This window comes from Pholis gunnellus (assembly GCF_910591455.1).
Source record: "Pholis gunnellus genome assembly, chromosome: 6".
Taxonomy (NCBI): domain Eukaryota; kingdom Metazoa; phylum Chordata; class Actinopteri; order Perciformes; family Pholidae; genus Pholis; species Pholis gunnellus.
Window position 1 is genome coordinate 8,883,017 of NC_136532.1, and position 21,080 is coordinate 8,904,096.

Sequence of the window (21,080 nt, forward strand, 5' to 3'; positions counted from 1 at the left end):
TGGCAGTCCCGGTTTGTTCATGTAACCTCCTTCTTTAGTTTTTTTGGTCAAAGATGCTGACGAGCATGAGCTAAGTTACAGGATGTACCAAACTGAAAATTAGGATACTTTCATTTGAATAGAACCGCAAACGGAAAAAAATGTGATGAATCTGCACAATATTTGCGATTGCTGCTTGTAAAGCAAACTTTTCTGTAAAAAAAAATGTCCCTCTTTGAAAGTGTAATTATATATAAGCATGCAGGTAGACATACATTCTATGGGAGCGTGTGTGTGGGCGTGCACATGTTCCTCCATTCTCTGGAGTAGCCTCATAACACACTGTGTCATGCAGAAGCTTTGTGCTTTCCAACAATCGTTCTTTGACCATAACCTCTCTTTCTTGAAAGGGTGACATCATGCACTGCAAGTACATTCCACAATCCTATATCATATGACTCACTTTAGGAATTAAAGAAATGTACAAATGTTGCTGCTTCTGTTAAAGATAAGAACCTTTTGATAACGAAGATCTTCTTTCTCGGATCAAATCCTATTTTGTAATTGAACACTTTATATTATCGTTTTGGGCCAAATACCAAAAATAGAACCTAAAGACCGAGTAGTTGAGCTGGAAGATCCTTAAAAGTGCTGCAGAGCTGAGGGGAACTGCAGCACTGGGTGACCATGCCCTGTGGGTTTATCACTGTAAGTCATTTTCTGACGTCAATATTTTAGTTAATAAGTTAGTTTGTTCGTACTCTTCATCTACACAACTTCACAACTTTCAGGCTCAGTCAGCACAGGAAGACAGGACTTCGACCAAACAAGAATGAAAAATGTCTGTGGAGGATGTACATGCATGGATTTTACATTTTAAAACTAAAGAGATCAGCAAAGTGTACAAGTCTTGTTCATCCAATGTTCTGTGTGACAGTTAATAATTCAAATAGTTTAATCTCATCAACTCAGTCATAAAACTGACAATGTCCTTAAACAGGAAATTACATTTTTGATGCAGTAACTGTTGTATTAAAACCACAGTCTCTTTTTCTTTCATCATTTTGAGAGCCAGTGTGTAGGAGGTCAAGAGCGAAAGCAGTCCTTTGTACAGAGAATATCTCTGTAAGAAAGGGGCGTCGGATGTGTGACATCCACATTCATGTGTACTCAAAAAAAGTGAGAATTTCCCAAGTTTTCAGCCTCTACATCTTCTGTTCTCTTCACAAACTGTTCCTGTGGTAGAATACAGGTTACCATGGAGACAGAATCACCCACATGTCTCATCACGAGGAGCCTCTTATCCATGACAACACAGCTGTTTCCTCTATCCTTCACATTTGGTACATTGCTCATCACTTTGCATATTCTGCACAATACTTAAATCAAAGGAGCTTTGGAGCAGAACATCCTGCCTGAACTGCTTTAGACCTTCACTACTGCTGCCGCGATAAATTACTCTGTGAATTGCCACCGGTGTTAAGTGATGTTCGAGGGACGTACGTGCTCACAGGCTTTTGCGGGTAGCTTCTCATGCGATTGAACTTTGGAAAATATTAATATGAAGGAATCCTTTCAAGAGGTGCAGTAAATATATGAAAAGAGACATCATATAGATTTGTTGCTGCTGGGAACAAACCCCTCTGGATCTTAATATGTTGCCTCTTTCAACATTAAATAGGTCTCTTAGCCCCTACCTATACTATACAAAGTTATATGTTTGGAAATTCTTGTACGACACCTTTAAAGTCTTTACTCTGCGTCATCTCCACAAATATGGGCATTTCCGCAGCAGTCATTGAAAGAGGTAATCTCATATAAAATATGTGAGCACACAGCATGACGCAAGTGACGGATATATACAAACACCTACACAAGCAGTGCGTCTGACTACAGAAAGAGAGGAAATTGCAGTGCCCACTCACTGTTACTCCGCCTTGTAGTGAGCTCGCGCTGCTTAGAAAAACAAGCAGAGCACAGACTTGACTGCCAAGTTTTTACTACAGGATTTATGCAACATTTCCAACCTTTTAAACCGGATATGTACGGATAAACAGTGTAGTAGGCTGTATTTGAACACATTTATCAGATAACTATAATAGATAAGTATAGATAAATACATTTATATATTATATCTATCTGATGAACAGACAGACAGACAGTCTGTCTGTTCATCCCTTCGTCTGTTTCATCAAGTCACACAGTGAAAGGTAGACTCTGCTGTGCTGTGATGTAGAGCTCAGTGTGGGGCCAGGGACTGCTAATACTCAGTGTCTTGGTTATTGCATGCCCCCGAACTCACCAACCCCTGCAGCACCTGAGGAATCATGACAGATCCCCAACAGGCTGTAGAAGTTTGTGTACCAGCTCATAATGGCCGCATGAGATTCAAGTAATGGCGATGGCTGCGTTATGGGCTGATTTGATAAATAACCCCTCAATCATGTTACACTCTGGATTAGTGTACTTAAAGTTGAATAAAATGTCTATAATGTCACAACTCTGAAGGATGTCATTGTAAGTTCAGTCCAGACTCACAGGAACGTTCTGGGTTATGTACCATCTGTCCCTAATAACTCTTTAAACTCTGTATAATGGTGGCCTACAGCTGCTAGAACATTCTGAACGCACAAAATCAGAGCGACGAAGAAGCCCAAAGGACCAAGGGCGTGTCCATATGCACTCTTACAACAGTAATATTATTTAAAGGGGCCACACTTCACAGCAAGCAGACATTACATGGAACATGCATGACATAAGAAAATATAATTGCCACCCACACAAGGCCACCTGTGAGATAAGCAATCATCCTGTTTTAAAATGCACAACACACAAATTTGACACGCACACAGACCATCACAAGTCAAGCCCTAAACATTTAACACAAATATCAATGGTGCACAACTGTTATACTGTAAAAAGTGTTATTTTTGTATACTGCAAAACAGTTATCTGATTACAATGAGTAAACTTTGGGGGTAGCTTTTACAACGTTGAGGGGTATGCTAAAGGCGCGCTATAGTTCCCCCAACCCCATCTACTAGGGGCATAGTCATTCAATTGTCAAAATAACTTTTGTTGATCATTTAGTGAGCCTATGTGAGCATTCTTAATACATAATAGATACCATTATACTCCGGCATCTGTGATGTCAGACTTACTGCTATTGTCAAACTGTGCAACAAACCTTGTAGGAACAAATTCAAATGTCCCCCAAACAATTCAAGTTCTCATAAACATTCATTCAGTAAAACAGAAAAAAGTAAGGCCCAATTTGACCGTGCAAGGACTTTGACGTTTTAGGGGTCAAAGTCAATGGCCGCCATTTATTATTCTTCAATAAACATCTTTAAATCTTGTAGAGACTGGTACATGTTGTTATATTAATTACAGCAGCACTGCCCTGGGCTTCACAGTCAATACCTGTTTTCTGACTGTAATACACTTTAAGATTTTATGTGTAATGCACAACCATCATGGCTTTTAATGTCACTGCCCAATTGAATCAATATGTGCAACACAGTAAATATGCTTACCGTGTCAGGTTTATTGTGTAACACACCATAATTCATGCTTCTCTCGTCACTGACCAGGATTTATATATCATGTTCTTAGATTATCTATCAGCGAACACATTAATGTCTGAGATGTGAGGCGTTTTAACCTGCCATTACTGTCCATCCATTTTGGACAGTTTTACTGTAATATTCTTTGTTAAATATGTACTGTAACTTACATTATCAAAGATCTGCTAATGATTAGATGATCGGATTTAATGCAATAATGCAAAGACCTTTCATGCAAAATCCCCAGCCTTCATTCTTCCTTATAAAAGATAGACATTTATAGATGCATTACAATAGCTTTTGAGCATATACTAAAATTCCCATTAAGTGTAGCAGCCTGTATTTAGTGGTCATCAACAATGTAAACTTAAAGCTAGATCTCTTCTCACAGGAAATGATTGTTGATGGAGCTGATTTTACACTACAGCAGCCGAATTGTTTACTTGCATCTCTAGCCGCTACGTGTCAAAGTATAATATAAATGTAGATATGTGCAATCAATTCTCTAGGTTTTCATCTGAGTTGTATCAGCTCACAGAACATGCAAAACTTGTTTATATTACTCGTCAATCGTCTAAACTTTAAACTGGCAAAGTCTTTTAAAAAGGTCTGTTGACACCGCGGGGCTTGACCTGCAGCTGCTGACTGTTTAGTGACCCGCATATACTTCCCTTGTAAACACACACAAATCTGTGTCACTGCACATGTTGGAGTTTTACATGATTCACCCAAGAATATCAACACAACAGGCATTTGGCGTTCACACAGTCATTGTTGCAGCCTGCCTGAGGGTGGTGTTTGGAGCACAGGGTGAATGGAAAATGCTAAAGCTGAGTCACGAAGAACCCACAGCTGTCATGCATTGCCACCTGGTGGATTGTATACTTTATAGTGGAACAGCCTCAGATTGTCCATGTAAAGTACACAATGTTGACTTGACTCCTTCATGCACGAAGAAGAATATGGAGATATGTTGCATGTGGTTTACCATACTTTATTTAGTTATCATAACAGTATGATTATTCAAAATAAATTAAATCTGAGGTTTAGCTTTAAAAATGGAAATGTCTGATCACGCTCTGTGATTACGTTTCTTTTTGTACGTTTTGTGTAGACATCCACTTCACCTGTTTTTCCATTAGATTAGTCAGAAGTGTTTCAAGTGTGCATTGGATTATATACATTTACATTTTTTGTTAAAAATATATATCATTTGATTGTTATCATAAACCTATTATTTGTGCAATTATGTCCAGCCTGAAGTGTTCTATCCGATGCTCAGCATCATATAACTGTGGATGATCTCTTTTTGCATCCATTCTTAGTGTGCACAAAAACAGTGAATACCCCTGTATAGAAAGGAGTTTTTCAACAACGGCATTTCCACTTCCTTATTTGTGCAGGGATGCAGGTTTAATTATCTTGCAGTTCATCAAGTGCAATATTCGGAGGTGGCATAACATACAAATTAGAATAAATGAATATGCAGCTGATGTGACCATTTGGTCTGAAATATAATTGATAATCATGAGGAGCTTATTCTTAATTTTAAAATGGGTTTGCTTTCTCTCTCTCTGTCCCTCTAATGGAACATTAGCTGAGTGGGCAGTTGCTGGACAATCGCAAAACTAGTGTAGGTGTGGGCCAGTGTTAATCAGCAACATCCGTTTTACACTGTAACAATGGATTGTGACCCTCTGTCAACCACCTCTCCATAATCTACGTCAGAGGATAACTTGTTGACCTGACAGCTTCACTCAGTAGATGAGGACCCACGTCTTCCTGAATACATTGTTCTGTAAAAGTAGGCTTCTAGTGGGCTTTCAAAAGACTATGGTAATCATAAGTCAGCTGCAGAGAAAAGAGTGATGAGAGATAATGACTGCTCTCACTTACTTCTTAGAAGAAGAATCAATAATGTTGTTGGGGTACTTATAATCCAATTTAGCTCAGGTAAGAAATGAACAGATGAGGCCTGTGGAGGGATGCGCCTCTGAACTGTCTGAACTCAGTGACTCATTTGTTTGCAGAGTGATCCAAACAGAGCCCACACTGCCCTTCCTACGCCTTATGGGGGATTCTGTTTTCCAAACACAGAAGTGTTTACATGCTGCGACAAGTTTAGAGAGAAATATGATCCCAATGACAAATGAAATGGGACAAATATGTAAACAACAATAGCCTGGACTCTTAACAGAAACCCACCACCCATGAGTGAGCAGGGTTGATGTAGGGTCTACATCACAAAATAAAGATGTGCAACATACAAGAGGAGCAAACCGATTCAGCAGTACCACTTGCAATGTTTATGTGTATGCGCAATGAGTGCACTTGCAGAGTGTGCGTGGGCAGGCAAGCAGGTAGACAAGCAGTAATGACAATGTGACTTGATGAGAATTTCAACAAATAAAACAAAACATGTGTTTGAATAAGATTACCAGCCTAAAATATATGCATTTGTGTGTTTTTATTGGTTGAGAATTTACATGCGTAATTACGAGTTTTTTTTGTAAAAAACAAAGTAACCTTAATCGCCATTAGAACTCACCAAATGTGGCATCCAATGCAATGCTGGCAGCTCTCACGGGCACAATGAAGCTGTCAGACCCTCTCCTTTGTCTAATGTGAATAGGCCTATTGCAAGGCCCAATATATGAGACATCGTCATTCCTCATCTAGTTACAGGTCTCACATTATTTTGGCAGTTAGCTGAATGCCCAAACTGGACAAACAGAAAATGTAGCTGCATACACAGTGAAATGCCTTTTTAAAAGACAAACCAGAATGGTGCTCCCTGCACACAAAAAAAGCCTTCACCCGCCTGTCACACGTACAACTTAATAGACAGCAGAAGCTCAAAACAAATGCTGATAGCGAAAACACATGACTAAGTTTCTTTTATGCTGCAGGAGGGACGCCCATCCCGTCCTGGATCAGGATGAGATAGAAAGCAATTTATCGCCAGCGCCCTGTGCACAAACATCTTCATCTTCATTCCCTGACAGCAGCAGTGAATCACCTTGAACTACTCGTAACCGTGTCTTCTACTGTGCACAATATAACACCATGGAACTTTTTCATGACCCTAACAATCAAAACATCAGAAAGTTGGATAAAGTTGTCTTTAGCTGATATGAGTGTAGAGTAAAGTCCACCTTTGCTGGTGCCTGGCCAATTGGAGTCAACCTGTTTTTATTTTATGTGATCAAATATGATGAGGTTTCGAAGTCATCCAAACCAGGGAGGGAGGGAAGAGGAAGGAAAGATGGAGTGGATCTCAGTGGTGTGAAAAAAGTAGTCTTTTGAAGGGTTCTTTTGCCCTCTGCTGGCCTGCTCACCAAAAAACATAACTTTTCAAATAATTTCTGAAAAAGACTACTGTACATAATTATATTTAGTCAAAATCATTATTTGGTATCCAACCCTTGCCTTAAAGAGAGAGTTCAGATATTTTCACATGGAAGAGTACTCTCTTATGATATTGGTGGATGGAAATGTATAGAAAAACGTTCACAACAATATTAGAAAACCTTGTCCATGGTGTTTGAACAAGAGTGATTGGCTGTATCGTAGGCACATTTGTTAGGAATCCAATTGTTTTCTTAAAAAAATTAAACATGGATTAAAAAAAAGGAAATATTGGTGACATTTTGACCCCACCTTATAGGTGATTTGTCACTTTCATTACTTCTCCTAAAAGACACTCCAGTGTTTGGTATTAGTATTAGTATAAGTATGTAGTCTGTATGTAAAAATAACGCAGAAATGACGCAACAGATTGCTAAAATTATCATATGGAATGATATAACTAAAAACCTCACTAGTGCCATTTAAGGGCATTGTGGCCACAATTAAAAGCTGTTATGGTAATATGTAATGTCAAAAATGTTAATGGAGATAAAACTGAGGTTTTTAAATGCCATAGCTGCAATAAACAATATTGAGGCGAGCAGGAAATCAGCTGGGATGTCCAGAGAACATCCTAAGCATCTTATGGTATTTTGTCATTATGTGAGAGGCTCAACGCCATGCAACGATTCATGTTGGAACACTATTGGCACATTTTATATTTGCATTTGTATTTCTTATGTTTTAACCCTACGTTACCGTTTATAAAAGATTGCCGTTATTCTGATCAGTGGTCAGTTTGAATGGCGTCACGACTAGAACGGTCACCTGGATCTCTGATTGGCTCAGAGCGCTGATCCGGGTACTGCGCTAGAACGAGCCCATTAGCTGAAGGTACCAATATGGCGGAGGTAAGAGGGAAAACAGGGGAGAAGCGATCGATCTTAAATCGATATTTCTAAGTCTTGTGTGTTGTATTTTTCATTTCTATGTTATCGATTGAAGACATAATAGTTTTTTCCTTCTGTATGGCGTGTTTCATGTCATAATTGTCATTTTTATTCCTCTATAAAATGCTTGAATGTCCGGACTGATCCTTCACTACAAGGCCGCTGCGCCTCGCTCGCTCAGCTGCTTTGGTGTAGCGGCTGTGTAAATTGATACGTAAATTTTACGTTAGCTTGCTAGTTAAAGGAAATAACAGATTATATCGTGTTTGTTGTGAATGGAAATGTGTCTCTTCTAGTCGGGCTAAATTAGCGGAAAAAAATATTGTGAACATCATTTTACTCTAACGATTGCAGTTCAAAGCAAACGAAATTAGTGTTTACATTTTTTTCGATGCACAACGTTAACGGTAATCTTTAGGGTTAGCTTGCCGGCTAGCAAACTATAACTGTAGCAGACACTGCGTAAGTCTTACTGTACCCCTCAAGATATTCCTCTATGTTTTTACTTTGACCGCCTCTTACCATAGGCGTCATGTTAATTCCAGTATTCAGATACGTTTCTCTTACAGCTGTCCTTAGTGTTGAGCGTTCACCGGCGGCTAACATTTTATTAGCCACCTATGTTAGGTAACGTTAGCGGTAACTATTCTCGGTGGTCATCACACAAATTATTAAAGGCCTTTTTTCATTCCGCTTGATTTGTGGTTAAAGTGCCGGCATCGTAGTTGAACCCATGTGTCAACTCTTTCACTCATTTAACGTATGCTCTTGTTTTATTCTTTTGCAGGCTTCCCTAGGGAGTTCAAGTCCAGGTAAGAAGATGATTAGTATACACAGTGTATGATGTATTAAATGTATCTATTTTAATGACAGATTTGCATAACTTTAATGTCAATATTAAGTTGTATTAGTCATATATTTTGTCGGATAAAATGGCTTTGAAATTGACTAAATGTAATGCTTTTCTCATGGCAACATAGTAACTATGTGAATGTATCTTTCTAAGTGTGCATCATTAAAACAAAGCTAATCTGTGCTCTAAGATTTGAAACATTTAAGATTCTCTTTCTCCCTCAGTTGGCTCTTTATCGTCGGAGGACCATGACTTTGACCCAACAGCAGAAATGTTAGTTCATGAGTATGATGATGAGAGGACTCTGGAGGAGGAAGAGTCTCAGGAGGGAGGGAGGAATTTCACCTCAGAGATTGCAGATCTTGAAAAGGTAAAGTAATATGTGCATGAAATGCGCTGAAACAGGATTTACCGAATCAAGTCATTTTAAAATGGTAAAATAAGTGTGCTTATAAAAGATTTGCATTTATTGTTAATGCAGAAGCCTGAGCCTTGTCTCCTTAATCCTGCAGGGCTACACATTTTGACACTGTTGTCACTGGAAAAAATGTGCTATAGTAACAGAATGTCAATGGCTTGTGTTACCTATATGATGATCAGGGGACGCCGTCTTGATTCATAGCTGCAGATGTTACAATTAATAAAGGTCAACTAAGATGTACATGCACATTCTATTATTGGATTCATAAATTGTCTCTTGGTGAAAGTGAATAAGAGTCTTATCAATACTAAATTCAGTTAATTGGCTTTAAACCCCATTTGGCTGTTTCGGTAATCTGAATTGCACATGGAAAATGTACAGTATTTTACAAATGTTGCTGTTTTTCTAACAGGAGGGGAACATGCCTTTGGAGGAACTTCTTGCCATCTATCGCTACGAGGCCTCAGCGGGCTCCAGTATAGACAGCTCCTCTGGAGACCTGACCGATGAGCTGCCTGACATGACTCTGGACAAGGTAAATAACTGCTCCTATGGAGTGAATAGATAGATTTTGGGGAAATTCTTTTTTTGAAAAATTACAATATAATATATACAATATCTTCAATATGTAATTCAAATATTCAGTTGATCCCTGTTGGTCTGCCCTAGTATACAACAGATCAGGCGTATTCATAAAAAATTCAACGGGGTCCATTTAGAGAGAATTTCCTCATGCAAAGGTCCGGAATATCACAGTAATGTCTAACTTGCGCTATGATTTAGTCCCATATATATTATTATTTTTATATATATATAACTAGCCTAGCAGTAGTATCAATGTATGTAGTCAACAACTGACAGTCAAGTAAAATAAAGAAAGTTCAATTGAGTAATATCTCAACAATATTAATTGTCAGTTTTCAAATTGAACTGGATGAATTATAAATAATATATAATCAAATGTTCTCTCGTTTCAAGTAAAATAAGGGATGCATTTTAGAATCAGTTACATTACAGAAAGCTTTTGAAAAATGTTATCTTAAAATAAAGTACTTCATTTAAGAAAAATGACTTTCACTGAATTGTCTTTGCCCTGCAGCTTTAAATGCAGTTCATTCAGGTGTGAAGTCAAAGCTATGAAATGATATTCTTGTCTTCTAAAAAGAGAAGTTTGTGTGCTGGGTCTAACGTTGTGTCTGTGGTTGTTGAAACCACTCGTTTCAGCTTCATCCCCGTCTCTGTTTACATCATTGTTAGGCAGTGAATTCATGTTAGCATCCTAATGGATCAGTCATATTGGGCTCTTAGGTTTATTTTCTGTTCCTTTTTTATTTCGGATGTGAGTCGGTACGTTTGCTCAAAAGAGTTGTGCTTTGTTTTATTATCACATATTTAATTGGCTGATTAGCATCACGTGATGTGATTTACTACGCATGTAATTGGTCGGTGTGTTTCCTGCACTGCTGAACGAGTGCCGTAAAGGCCAGAAAAGCTGTGCCGGTTAAAATAGAAGAGCTCTATCGGTTTTAGGTCCAGGTCCGGATACAACGGCGTCTGGGTCCGGACTCGGACCACGGTCTGCCTATTAGTGACCCCTGCAATAGATATTATTCTTTCTTTCTTTGTAGGAGGAAATAGCTAAAGACCTGCTGTCTGGGGACTATGAGGAGGAGACCCAGTCCTCAGCTGATGATCTCACCCCTTCAGTCACCTCCCATGAAGCTACCGATTTCTTCCCAAGAACACTTCGATGTAAGTCGCTCATACCAGAAAAAAGTATTTTTTGTCTGTAGCTTTGCAGGTTTAAAGCTTATACAGTGCCATGCAATAATTAGAAAAAATGCTACCAGATTCAAGACATTAGGTTTGCAACAATTATTTTCATTATTGATTGATTAATTACTGATAAATTAATTTCTGCCTCTTTTGTAAAATGCTTTAATCATTTGTTCTATTAAATGTCAGATCATAGTGACGTGTCCCTTAACAATTTCCCAAAGGCCATTGTGACGTCATCAAATGTCTCGTTTTGTCTGACCAACAATTTATTTCTGAAGATATTCTGTTTTCTTTTACATAAGACAAATAAAAGCTGCAAATCCTCACAATTCAGAAGCTGCAATTAGGGAATCTTTGGCATATTTGCTTGAAAAATGACCTAAACATGAATCAATTAATAAAATAGTTGCTAATTCTGATAGATGTATAAATACTAAAAGCTACTTTTTCTACACATTTAGAGCTATTGTAGCAATGAACATTCCCAAATGTGTGTGGTTAAAGAAATGTGCTGCACTCAAGGAAGATACAGTGCCTTTTCTTACAGATTTGTACATCATTAGGTTGAATGTACAACAGTCGATTAACAGGGTCCCCGCGGATCCTTCGTCACAACATAAACTTAGTTTTTGATGTTCAAGGTCCGGAATTGTAGGAGGGGAGGCGTTTAATTTGGGTCTGGGTCTGCAAGGTTTGTATTGTTCGGTGCCCCTGTAGGCCTCTGGCCGCTCGGGGCTCCACCTTGCTTTCCCCTGTTGCTCTGTCCTTGGTACTTCCGGGCAGGGATTCCCAAAGGCGCGAGCGGCCTTTGGCCACTTGGGCCTCTCATTGCCTGTCCGTCGGGGCAGGTCGGCAGCTGTGGCTGTGCTGCAGACGGCACGTTTCAGCCAACCCCCCCGGGCCTTGTCCCGATTTGTAATTTAGCAGAGTTTAGTTTGGTAGGTAATGCATCAGACCTAAGAACACAGGACGTGTCATTGCAATTCTGTACATCAAGTCAAGGTATTTATGTGTCGTTTATCATTTTATCAGCCAACGCTATCTCTGATGGCGATAAAGAGTCGGAGTGTGATGAAGATGGCCCAAGCCCGGAAGACTCCAGAAAGGTAAGTGTCACATTTTGGAACACATTAAAAGAGGGGATGAATGTTTTAAGTTGAATCACCAACACTTTGCTAAACTGCTCTGTATTGTGTTTTTGTCATAGGAAATAATGGTGGGATCACAGTATCAAGCAGAGGTTCCTTCTGGCCTCTGTCACTACAAAGATGAGGAGAAAGGTGACTACTTCAGCCTGTGTTTCTGACATGTTCTTTAATGTGATTGCTTACAATGTTTCTATCCATACATTAAAGATAACATACTAGGGATGCACCAATACCAATTACAAGTACTTACATTTTAGTACGTTGCAACTGAGCAGCTTTTAAGGCCCAACTGACGTGCGGTTAACATCCCGTTGTTGTCAAGGTATCGTGTGTGGTGGTATCGGAGGAGGAGTAGTAGCAGTGGCGGCTGGCCAATAGAGGGCCATGGTGCGTGGCCCCACCTTGAGTGCCCCTCTTTGAGCCACAAAAAAATATATATAATAATAAATTATACAAATTGTCAATATTTGTGTTTTTGAAATATGGAATGTACCCAGTAATATGTGTAAAATATATCTGCGCAAAATACATGCTTTTCCTGCACGTCCTGTCTGCATGTCTCAGCAGCGCTGGGGCCATCGAGAAATGGCCCACAAGAGGCGGGTCTATGAAGCAGTTTAGCCAATTGCTGATTAAAGATATAAATAAGTGACATACAATTTAGCCAATCAGCGTCCTCAAATAGATTCAGTTTGGGGCCAAAGTCGTTTGGCCCCGAGCTTGCGCGTCCTCGTCAGGAGAAGTTTCTACAGGCGAGCGCTACTCCTCCAAGACCCGTTTGAGAACTTTGGCGGAGATTCTGCAGGCCAAAGAGCTGATCCCAGATCAGCATGACCTCACAATCAGACAGCAGACTAGCGGGAAAGGGAAGCAGTACATGCGAAGCTTCTCTACTAGCTGTACACCAGACAGGCTTGGCTAGCTGGATGCAGTCATGCTAATGCCTTAAAACAACGGGGACAGATCCAGCATGGACAGTTACGGGAGTGAGGGACATGAAGCACCTGTCTGAGAAAGTAAGGAAACGAGAACACCAGGGCACACATGGAGAATTCTGTCAAGCTACATGTTAGGCAAAGTGAACAGCTTTTCTTCTACATAGTTGTCCTCAGTCTCATCTGCTTAGCTTGGTCATGGAGGCATCAACATTTAATTGAGACCTTTAAATTAACAGTGAAAACTCATCAAAGCTTAATTTAACATCAGTATTCCTATTTACACTTCATGTTTACTTCTCCTGATCTTAAAAAAACATACAACAAGGTTCATAGGGGCATCTCAATAAATAAACATGTTCTATTATAGTGTGTGTGTGTGTGTGCGTGCGTGCGTGTGCGTGTGCGTGTGTGTTATAGCCGACTGAATTCCCTGAGGGTGACACAAATAAGATGTCCTGACGTGTTTGTCAAAGTGTTATTTACTGGTTTTTTTTGTGTTGGAATAAATGTTAAATATTTAACTGCAAAGTAGTAATGCGTGTTTGATACCTTAACTTTTTTGCATTAAATCATACTTGGATGTTTGCTGAAATTGATTGGATGGCCCTACCTAGAACATTTTCCACCAGCCGCCACTGGGTAGTAGAGTACGAGTATGAGTACACAATACCCAATACTGGTGTTATTTGTGCAGCCCTATCATATACACAAGGTGACTAATCTTGCTGTAATGTACTTTGTTTTGCAGTTTATGAAGATGAAGACGAGTTATTATGGAGCCCAGGTAAATTGCCAGAAAGCAAGGTTAGGACTTTCCTGTCTGACGTGTTGTCACGGACTACAAATGAAAAGACGGGATGTGACAAACCAGGGATGCACATTCGAGATGATGAGCAGGTATGTCATGTATGTATATATCAATCTGTTCATGTTGATGAGCAGTGTACATCATTTTTCATCAACTTTCATTCACCATACTAGGGGTGTCACGATTCTCCAAATCCACAATTTTCATTTTCAATTCTAAGGTTTTGATTTTATTTATTTTTCATCCCTGAAGGCTTTGCCATCGAGTCTTCATTTGTAAAGATCAACAGACCAATGTTTGTCAGCTGTCATTTACATTTAAAAAATTTTTCTTTTTAAAAAAGATGGCTTACATGTAAATATGTGTTTTGCCACTGTCATCTGTAGTCACCAAAATAAATATTCTGTTTACCCTCATTTTGATATAAAAATAACTAGTAGATTAGTAGATTACCCAAAAAATATTTTTAAAATTTAATCCAACCATTTAGCGGTACCTCCGCGGGCCTCAGCCCAGTGGTTGAGAATAGCTGCTTTACAGCAACAGCTTTGAGTTTCCTCACCTGCAACAAGCCACCAGACCCTGGGGCAACTGGGTCAGTCAAATCTTTTTGTGTGTGAAGCTGCGATAATGACCTGCCATATTTGTCGTGTAGGATGGGGTCTCCTGTGGTGTAGAATTGACTACAAACTGTAGTTTTTCTGTCAGCGACTCGTTTGTTGGGATTTCCCACTTCTGTTGTTCCTCATTCATCTCTGTCTCCGGCATTGGCCATGTTGCCTCGGTAAGTGCAGCTGCAGGCTACCACCAGTAAGCTACTCTGTCATCTTTGAAGTGCCGTTTTATTAGGACGTGTGCAAGGAGGCAGGGGTGGAGGGAAAAATAAATACCGGGAGCATCACTAACCCTGTTTCTGATTAAGTAGGTCATTTTGGACTTTGAATCTAAATTGTGGCACCCCTATCATATACTGTAGCATTTGTGATGTGAATTCTTCAGAGTAATTGTTGCCAATATTCCACTAATCCACTCTTTCCACACAGGCCTTGTTTGAGCTCGTCAAGTGCAACTACAACATCCGCGAAGCACTAGAGAGACACTGCATCCGTGTAAAGTCCTCAAAAGGTAAGCACAGGAAACAGGTTTCTAGTGGATGCATGTAGAACCTGTAATTTCCTACCTGACAATGTAATTAGTATGTTGAAGGTAATTCATTTTGTTATGGGCTCTTTCAGCATTGTCAAAAGTAATTCTTTATTGTTGCTGTTGCATATCTTTGCATTCAAATTGCTCATTTTGTCAAACGTGGCTCTCCATGTATTTGCTGAGTCATGTATTTTAATTGCCTAATAGTTTCATTAATTGAAAAGTCTCACCTGCAGACTTTCTTTGCTTACCCATTCTCAAAAATATTTTTTAAACAATTATGTCATTGCATTACACAATGTACAGGGGATACATTTTTTTTTGTCACTTAACCTTATTTTTATTTTTATCTTTGCATCTAAACCTTTATATGAGTGCTGCCATGTTGTGATTGACTTTTAAACATGACAGAGATTTTAATATTTGATCATTTTTGTCATCAGTGGGAGTGATTGAGGTTCAGTCCTGTGTTTAAAATGTTAGTGGTTGCTCTACCCTTTCGTTTACACATGTGTGAATGCGTAATTGTGCAGCAAAAATGTAATAATATGTTTCTGGTTTAATTTCAGAAAAGTCACCTCCGTGGTCAGAAGAGGAATGCAAGAGCTTTGAGCACGCACTACAGATGTATGACAAGAATTTTCACCTCATACAGAAACATAAAGTGAGTCTTTTTATTTCATGATCTTGCGAGACGAGATGTTTTACACATTATGAAAATGTACACTATAATTAATGAATTACTCTTCTCCCCCCCACTCAGGTCACAACACGAACAGTAGCTGAATGTGTGGCGTTTTACTACATGTGGAAAAAGTCAGAGCGCTTTGACATCTTTGTGCAGCAGAATAGATTTGGGAAGAAAAAGTACAGCAGCTATCCTGGTGTAACGTAAGTGGCAGAAGAAGAAGAATCTGTTTTCATTCCTTTTGTGTTTTGGCTTATGATTAATACAGTGAGCTCTGAAACCCCCCTTCCCCACACAACTAAACCTGATTCTTTGTATCCAGTGACCTGATGGACAGGCTGGTGGATGAAGCAGAGGGTCTGGCTGTGGATAGTTCCTCGTCTGTGTGTTCAGGAGCAGGTGGAGGAGGAAGACTGGAGACCACCACAGACCAACAGCTCAGCTTGCTTAACTCCATCACTGCCAGCGACCTCACGGGTCAGTAATGGGACTTAGTTCTGCACACGACACTGAATTCTGTTAATGACAAACGATAGTATCACATTTTAATGGCATACTATTCTATGACTTTTTGACATTTTTACGTCGCACTATACTTTGTTTTTTTCCTGACATGCTATACAATGACTTCTATAAACACATTGCCTCCGTGCCGGCGACAGTCGTGGCTCCAGGCAATATGTTTTGTAGCCGTCTGTCCTGTTCTTAAGTGTGCGGTATTTTAGGAATGCCTTCAACACCAAACACACAAATGTCCGCTTGCACTCAAGGATGAACTGATTGGAACTTGGCGGTTAAAGATCACTGTGACCTCACAACATACCTCAAGAATTTATATGACAAGTTCACACAAATGACGATATTCTGGAGAGACATGAATGTAAACTGCAACAAGACTGATTAGCGAACATACCACCGTGAGGGGACTGTTTTCATGACATATTAATGGCACACTATACTATTATTTTATGGCATTTCTAATGGCCTATTATTAGGGGAGCAACAGATCATAAAACTCACGGAACGGATCAACACAAAAGGAAAATGGGAGCAAATATTTGGCCGATACAGATATCTTTTGTTTGTTTTGTTATAGCAGGTGGTAGACAAGGCTACAGACTTTTCTTTTTTTTTATCTCTAGCCTCCCAAAAATAATTTAAACCACTCTGAAGTCTTTGTAAACCATCAATGATTCTAAATGATTTCATTTTACTTTGTTATAGTCATCTATATTGGTTATTTGCATTAAAACAAACTAATCAATGATTAGTAGCACTGTACCATGACTATTTCAATGACATAGTATACTATGACTTTAGGAGTTATACAACATTTTAACGGCATACTAAGACATTTTACGATTACCCTGGTACTATGCCAGGGGTTGTCAACAGTTTAATGACTGAGTGACAATTTCGGGAGCCAGCATATGATAGAGAGCCTCAATCAGCATGTTTCTTGACCCGAGTCTCTTATTCCCTCCAGTTATTAAATACTAAAGTGTCCTGTCTCTTTGCAGCTTTGAGTAACACTGTAGCCACAGTGTGCAACCCTGCGGAGGTTGGTTGCATAGACTCCTACAGTTTTCCGCCTCTGGAAAGTCTCCATCGTGGGTCCCTGAACCATGACGAATCCCTCGGTTTCTCTTCTAATGGCTCAGACCCCGACTGCCTCAACATGCTCGACGCCGGCTTCTACCACTCTGATCTCGGCCAGCTAGGAGGAGTGTGCGTCAACAAGGACTGTGAGCGGCCCTCCAAGAGACTCAAGATGGCCCTGCCGGACTCCTTTATCAATGACGTGTCTGTGGGTAACCTTGGAGTGGACTTCGAAGCACGACGGACAACAACGCACCACCACCGGATCACTGGCGCCAAAATGGCAGTGTCTGTCACAGACTTCGGGAGTTTGGCTGGCAGCGGCGAGCCCAATGGGTTTCTGGGAGCACATGCACGGCACCACACACAGCACACTGCAGCACTTCAGTCAGAGTGATCTTCCTCATCGTCATCCCTTGTTCTTCCCTTTTGAAACCCCCTATCCCACTTGTACATAAGACTGACCTCACTGGAGAATCCAATTTGTTAAAAAATATTCTATATGTATATATATATATATATTACTTTTTTGTTTTCATTTTTTGTGTAATATGACATCAGTGATGTCTATCATATAGAACTAAAATCTTGATTTCTCTCAAGAGTTTATAGCCATTTATTTTATTCTTGTTTTGCGGTCTTGAGATGTGTAACGTCCATGTACGGAGGGGCCCAGAGGCTGCAGTAGGAGAGTTGTGTATCTTACTTCCTCACATCTTCAGAGCTACAGTATGTTATCCTGCCATTCTTTCAGCTGCCAAAATTGGCTGAGTTTTCTGCCTCTAGTCTCAGTATTTAGTTGCTTGTCTTTGTTGTTTGAAGTGGTACTTTTTTTAAACTTTAAAGTTTGGTTTACAGGTACTTTTCAGTAACCAGGCTGGTGCAAATGGTTATATTAGTCCCCACATAAACTTGGCTGGATATTGTATGAAGAGCAACACTAGCATGGAGATTAGCTTGGTGCGGTGGTTTCAGCTGCTGAGGCCTTCTAGTTTGGTTTTCTTTTCTTCTAGTTTTCTCCTGTGGAAGCTTGTCTGCTTGTTTACTTTAAAAGAAATCCCATTTAGTCGAACCCAAACTAAAGCCCCTGGTTCATAGTTTTTCATTTTTAAACAGCTAATGAAGGTTACCTGTGCAGAGTAACATAATGGGCGTCACTAGGTTTTTTTAAGTTGGAACTTCTGCCTCTTTCTGAAAAGGTATCTGTCAGAAAGACATGACTGCAATATTGCATTACAAAGATATTGGTTAAATTAATAGTCAGCTAAACTTGAGACATTATCTGGTGCTGTAAAGTGTGTATTTATTACATACACTTTTTCCTTTTGTGCGATTTATTTTGAGCCCTTCAATCATGCTACTTTAATGCAAATTTAGCTGTACGTGTCCTGTATATGTCCCATCAAGTAATGCCCTTTTTAGGCCACTTAGCAAGCTGCTAGCAGTATTATCTCTTTATTTAAAGCCACTTGGATTTTGTATTCAATATCTGCCTAACCTGTACTGACTAGAGAATGCCTTGTGTACTCTAGTCAATGGTTTCTTGGAGTCTAGTAGCAGAAATGGAGCTGTCGTCTCTTGACTGAAGTCCATAATTGTGAATTTTTAAATGTTTTGCGGGTCATCTTCAGTTGATTGGTTGCAGTAGTAGTGTTTACTTAATTTATCTATGCATTGTGCTATGAATAATTAGTTTGTTTCAGGGGTACATCATGTTTGTCTCGTCCATAGATGTAGTAATTCACCGTTACGTGTGTACAGACAGGATTCATGCTTTGAAACCATCAAGTAATTAATTTTACACGCCCAGCATCACTTCTGCATTTCATGTAAATAATTAGCAAATAGCCTTTAAAAAGTCTATTAACTGACCTCTTACACTTGTGAATCTATGTTGATACAAAGGTTTTAATTTGATTCCTTGACAAAAGGCAATAATTTGTAGATATGTACAGATATTTTGGGTTTTGCATTTTACCAGTTGACTTGGTGTTTGAATTTTTTTTTTCCTCTTTTTGGAAAGTCATGATCCCCAGGACACAGCTGAAACCACGCATGCCAGCTGTGTCCGTTTCCCCAGTGTACCACTGAAAACGGCTTTACCTGAAGACTTATTGATATTACTCAATGTTGCAATTTTGCTTTCAAAACTTGCAGCCATGTGTAAAAGACGCTCATCGTTCTCTTTTTTTTATTTTCATTTTATTTCATATCTATATTTGTCTTGATGGTAAAGGGATGGCTGCTGTTCTAAGTATGTGGAGAGCTAGTTTCTCTTTTAATGCAATGTGCATAATGCAGTAGGTCCTCAAAGCTCTTCTAGCTTTAGCAGTGCAGTGATATTTATTTCACCTGTGGTTTGTACAAAAACTCAGAAAAACTGTCAGAATGTAAAGGCCATCAAGTAGTAGAAGTAGGTTTTTCACCACCCTGTGAACTCTCGAAAATGTGATATTTTATTGATATCTCCGGTATGAGACGTGTGTGCAAGAAAGCACTAAACAAATTTATTTTATATTTTGTATTGTGTTTTGAAGTTTAAAAAGGAAAAACAAATATAGAAGTTGTGGTTTTGAAAAAGAAAACTCGATTCCTTTGATGAAAACAAAAACACCTTTGTGAATAAAAAACTACAAAACTTAAAAATGTATATCCAGAAATATAGACAATCAAAAACTTCACTATGAGAAATGTTCAAGATGCTATCTTTATTGTTTATAAGAATTGTACATAAGCATTGAGTTTTTTTTTTCTTTCTTTTTTTGGTTAAACATTATTTTGTATTTCTGTTGTACTTTAATACCTTGTGTACAGATCCAGAAATAAAGCTCTGGAAAAGGTGCAGAGATGACGGCATGTTTTTTATCGCCACACAAAAGAGTTTAGAAGACTTTTCTGATTCATATGAGATTAGTACCGAGTTATGTGTTAAATCTACAAACTTAAAGAAAACTACATGAGTATTTATACAATTACATTGGGAGAACTTCTACTAAATAAATTAGATTGAAATTTGGTATTTTTGTTGAGAAACTTGAGAAACACTTGAGAAACAGTCAACTATGGGTTGGCTGTGGCTCATAGGTAGAGCGGTTAGATTCCCGGCTCCTACAGTCCGCAAGTTCAAGACACGTAACACCAAATTGCTACCGCAGGCTGTTCCATCAGTGTGTGAATACGAATTAGTTTAGGGTCTCAATGGGCAGGTGGCACCGTTCATGGTAGTGTCTGTGGTCGGAAAACTAGAAAGGCGCTATACAAAAGTCCAAGTCAAGTATGCCATAAACAATTATTTATAATGAAGCTTAATAAAAAATGTCAGTGTAGTATGACAAAAACAGTCATTGAAAGAACATAGTATGAAATGTAATGAGAAAGTCAATAGCAGTAAAAAGTCAAAATATACAGTAGAAGAAAGTCATGAAAAGTCTTAAAAAACGTCATAGTATACCTTGTTGAAAAAAGTAATTAAAAAAAAAAGATCTTGTATCGTATGACAAAAAAGTAATATATGTTGAAAAACGTCAAAGTCCAATGGTATGTCTAAAAATGATTAGTATAATATGTAGAAAAAAAAGTGATAGTATAGTCTGTCCAAAAAAGTCATGAAAAAGTCATACTATAGCATGTCTAAAAAAATTAAATAGAAAATAGTATAGCAAGTAGAAAAAGAGTCATAGTATATAGCATGTCGAAAAAAGTTTTAAAGTCATAGCATATTGAAAAAGGTCATAAAAGAGTCATAGTATAGTATGTCGAAAAGTCATAAAAGTCATAGCATGTCGAAAAAAGTCATAGTATAGCATGTGTAAGAAAGTCATAAAAAAGGCATGGTATACATAGCATGTCAAAATAAG

At 38.8% G+C, this 21,080-nt stretch overlaps 1 protein-coding gene across 1 annotated transcript; it reads left to right on the top strand.

Annotated features, from left to right (window-relative positions):
* Window positions 1-7,794: 7,794 nt before the first annotated feature.
* On the top strand, window positions 7,795-20,038 carry mier3b (mesoderm induction early response 1, family member 3 b). The gene is made up of 14 exons (XM_079160866.1): window positions 7,795-7,804; window positions 8,631-8,655; window positions 8,921-9,066; window positions 9,530-9,652; window positions 10,746-10,869; window positions 11,929-12,002; window positions 12,104-12,176; window positions 13,731-13,879; window positions 14,446-14,574; window positions 14,834-14,915; window positions 15,506-15,600; window positions 15,700-15,827; window positions 15,947-16,101; window positions 17,145-20,038. Exons 1-14 carry the CDS (start codon window positions 7,796-7,798, stop codon window positions 17,618-17,620), a joined length of 1,788 nt encoding a protein of 595 aa, XP_079016992.1. The 5' UTR covers window position 7,795; the 3' UTR covers window positions 17,621-20,038.
* Window positions 20,039-21,080: the final 1,042 nt, after the last annotated feature.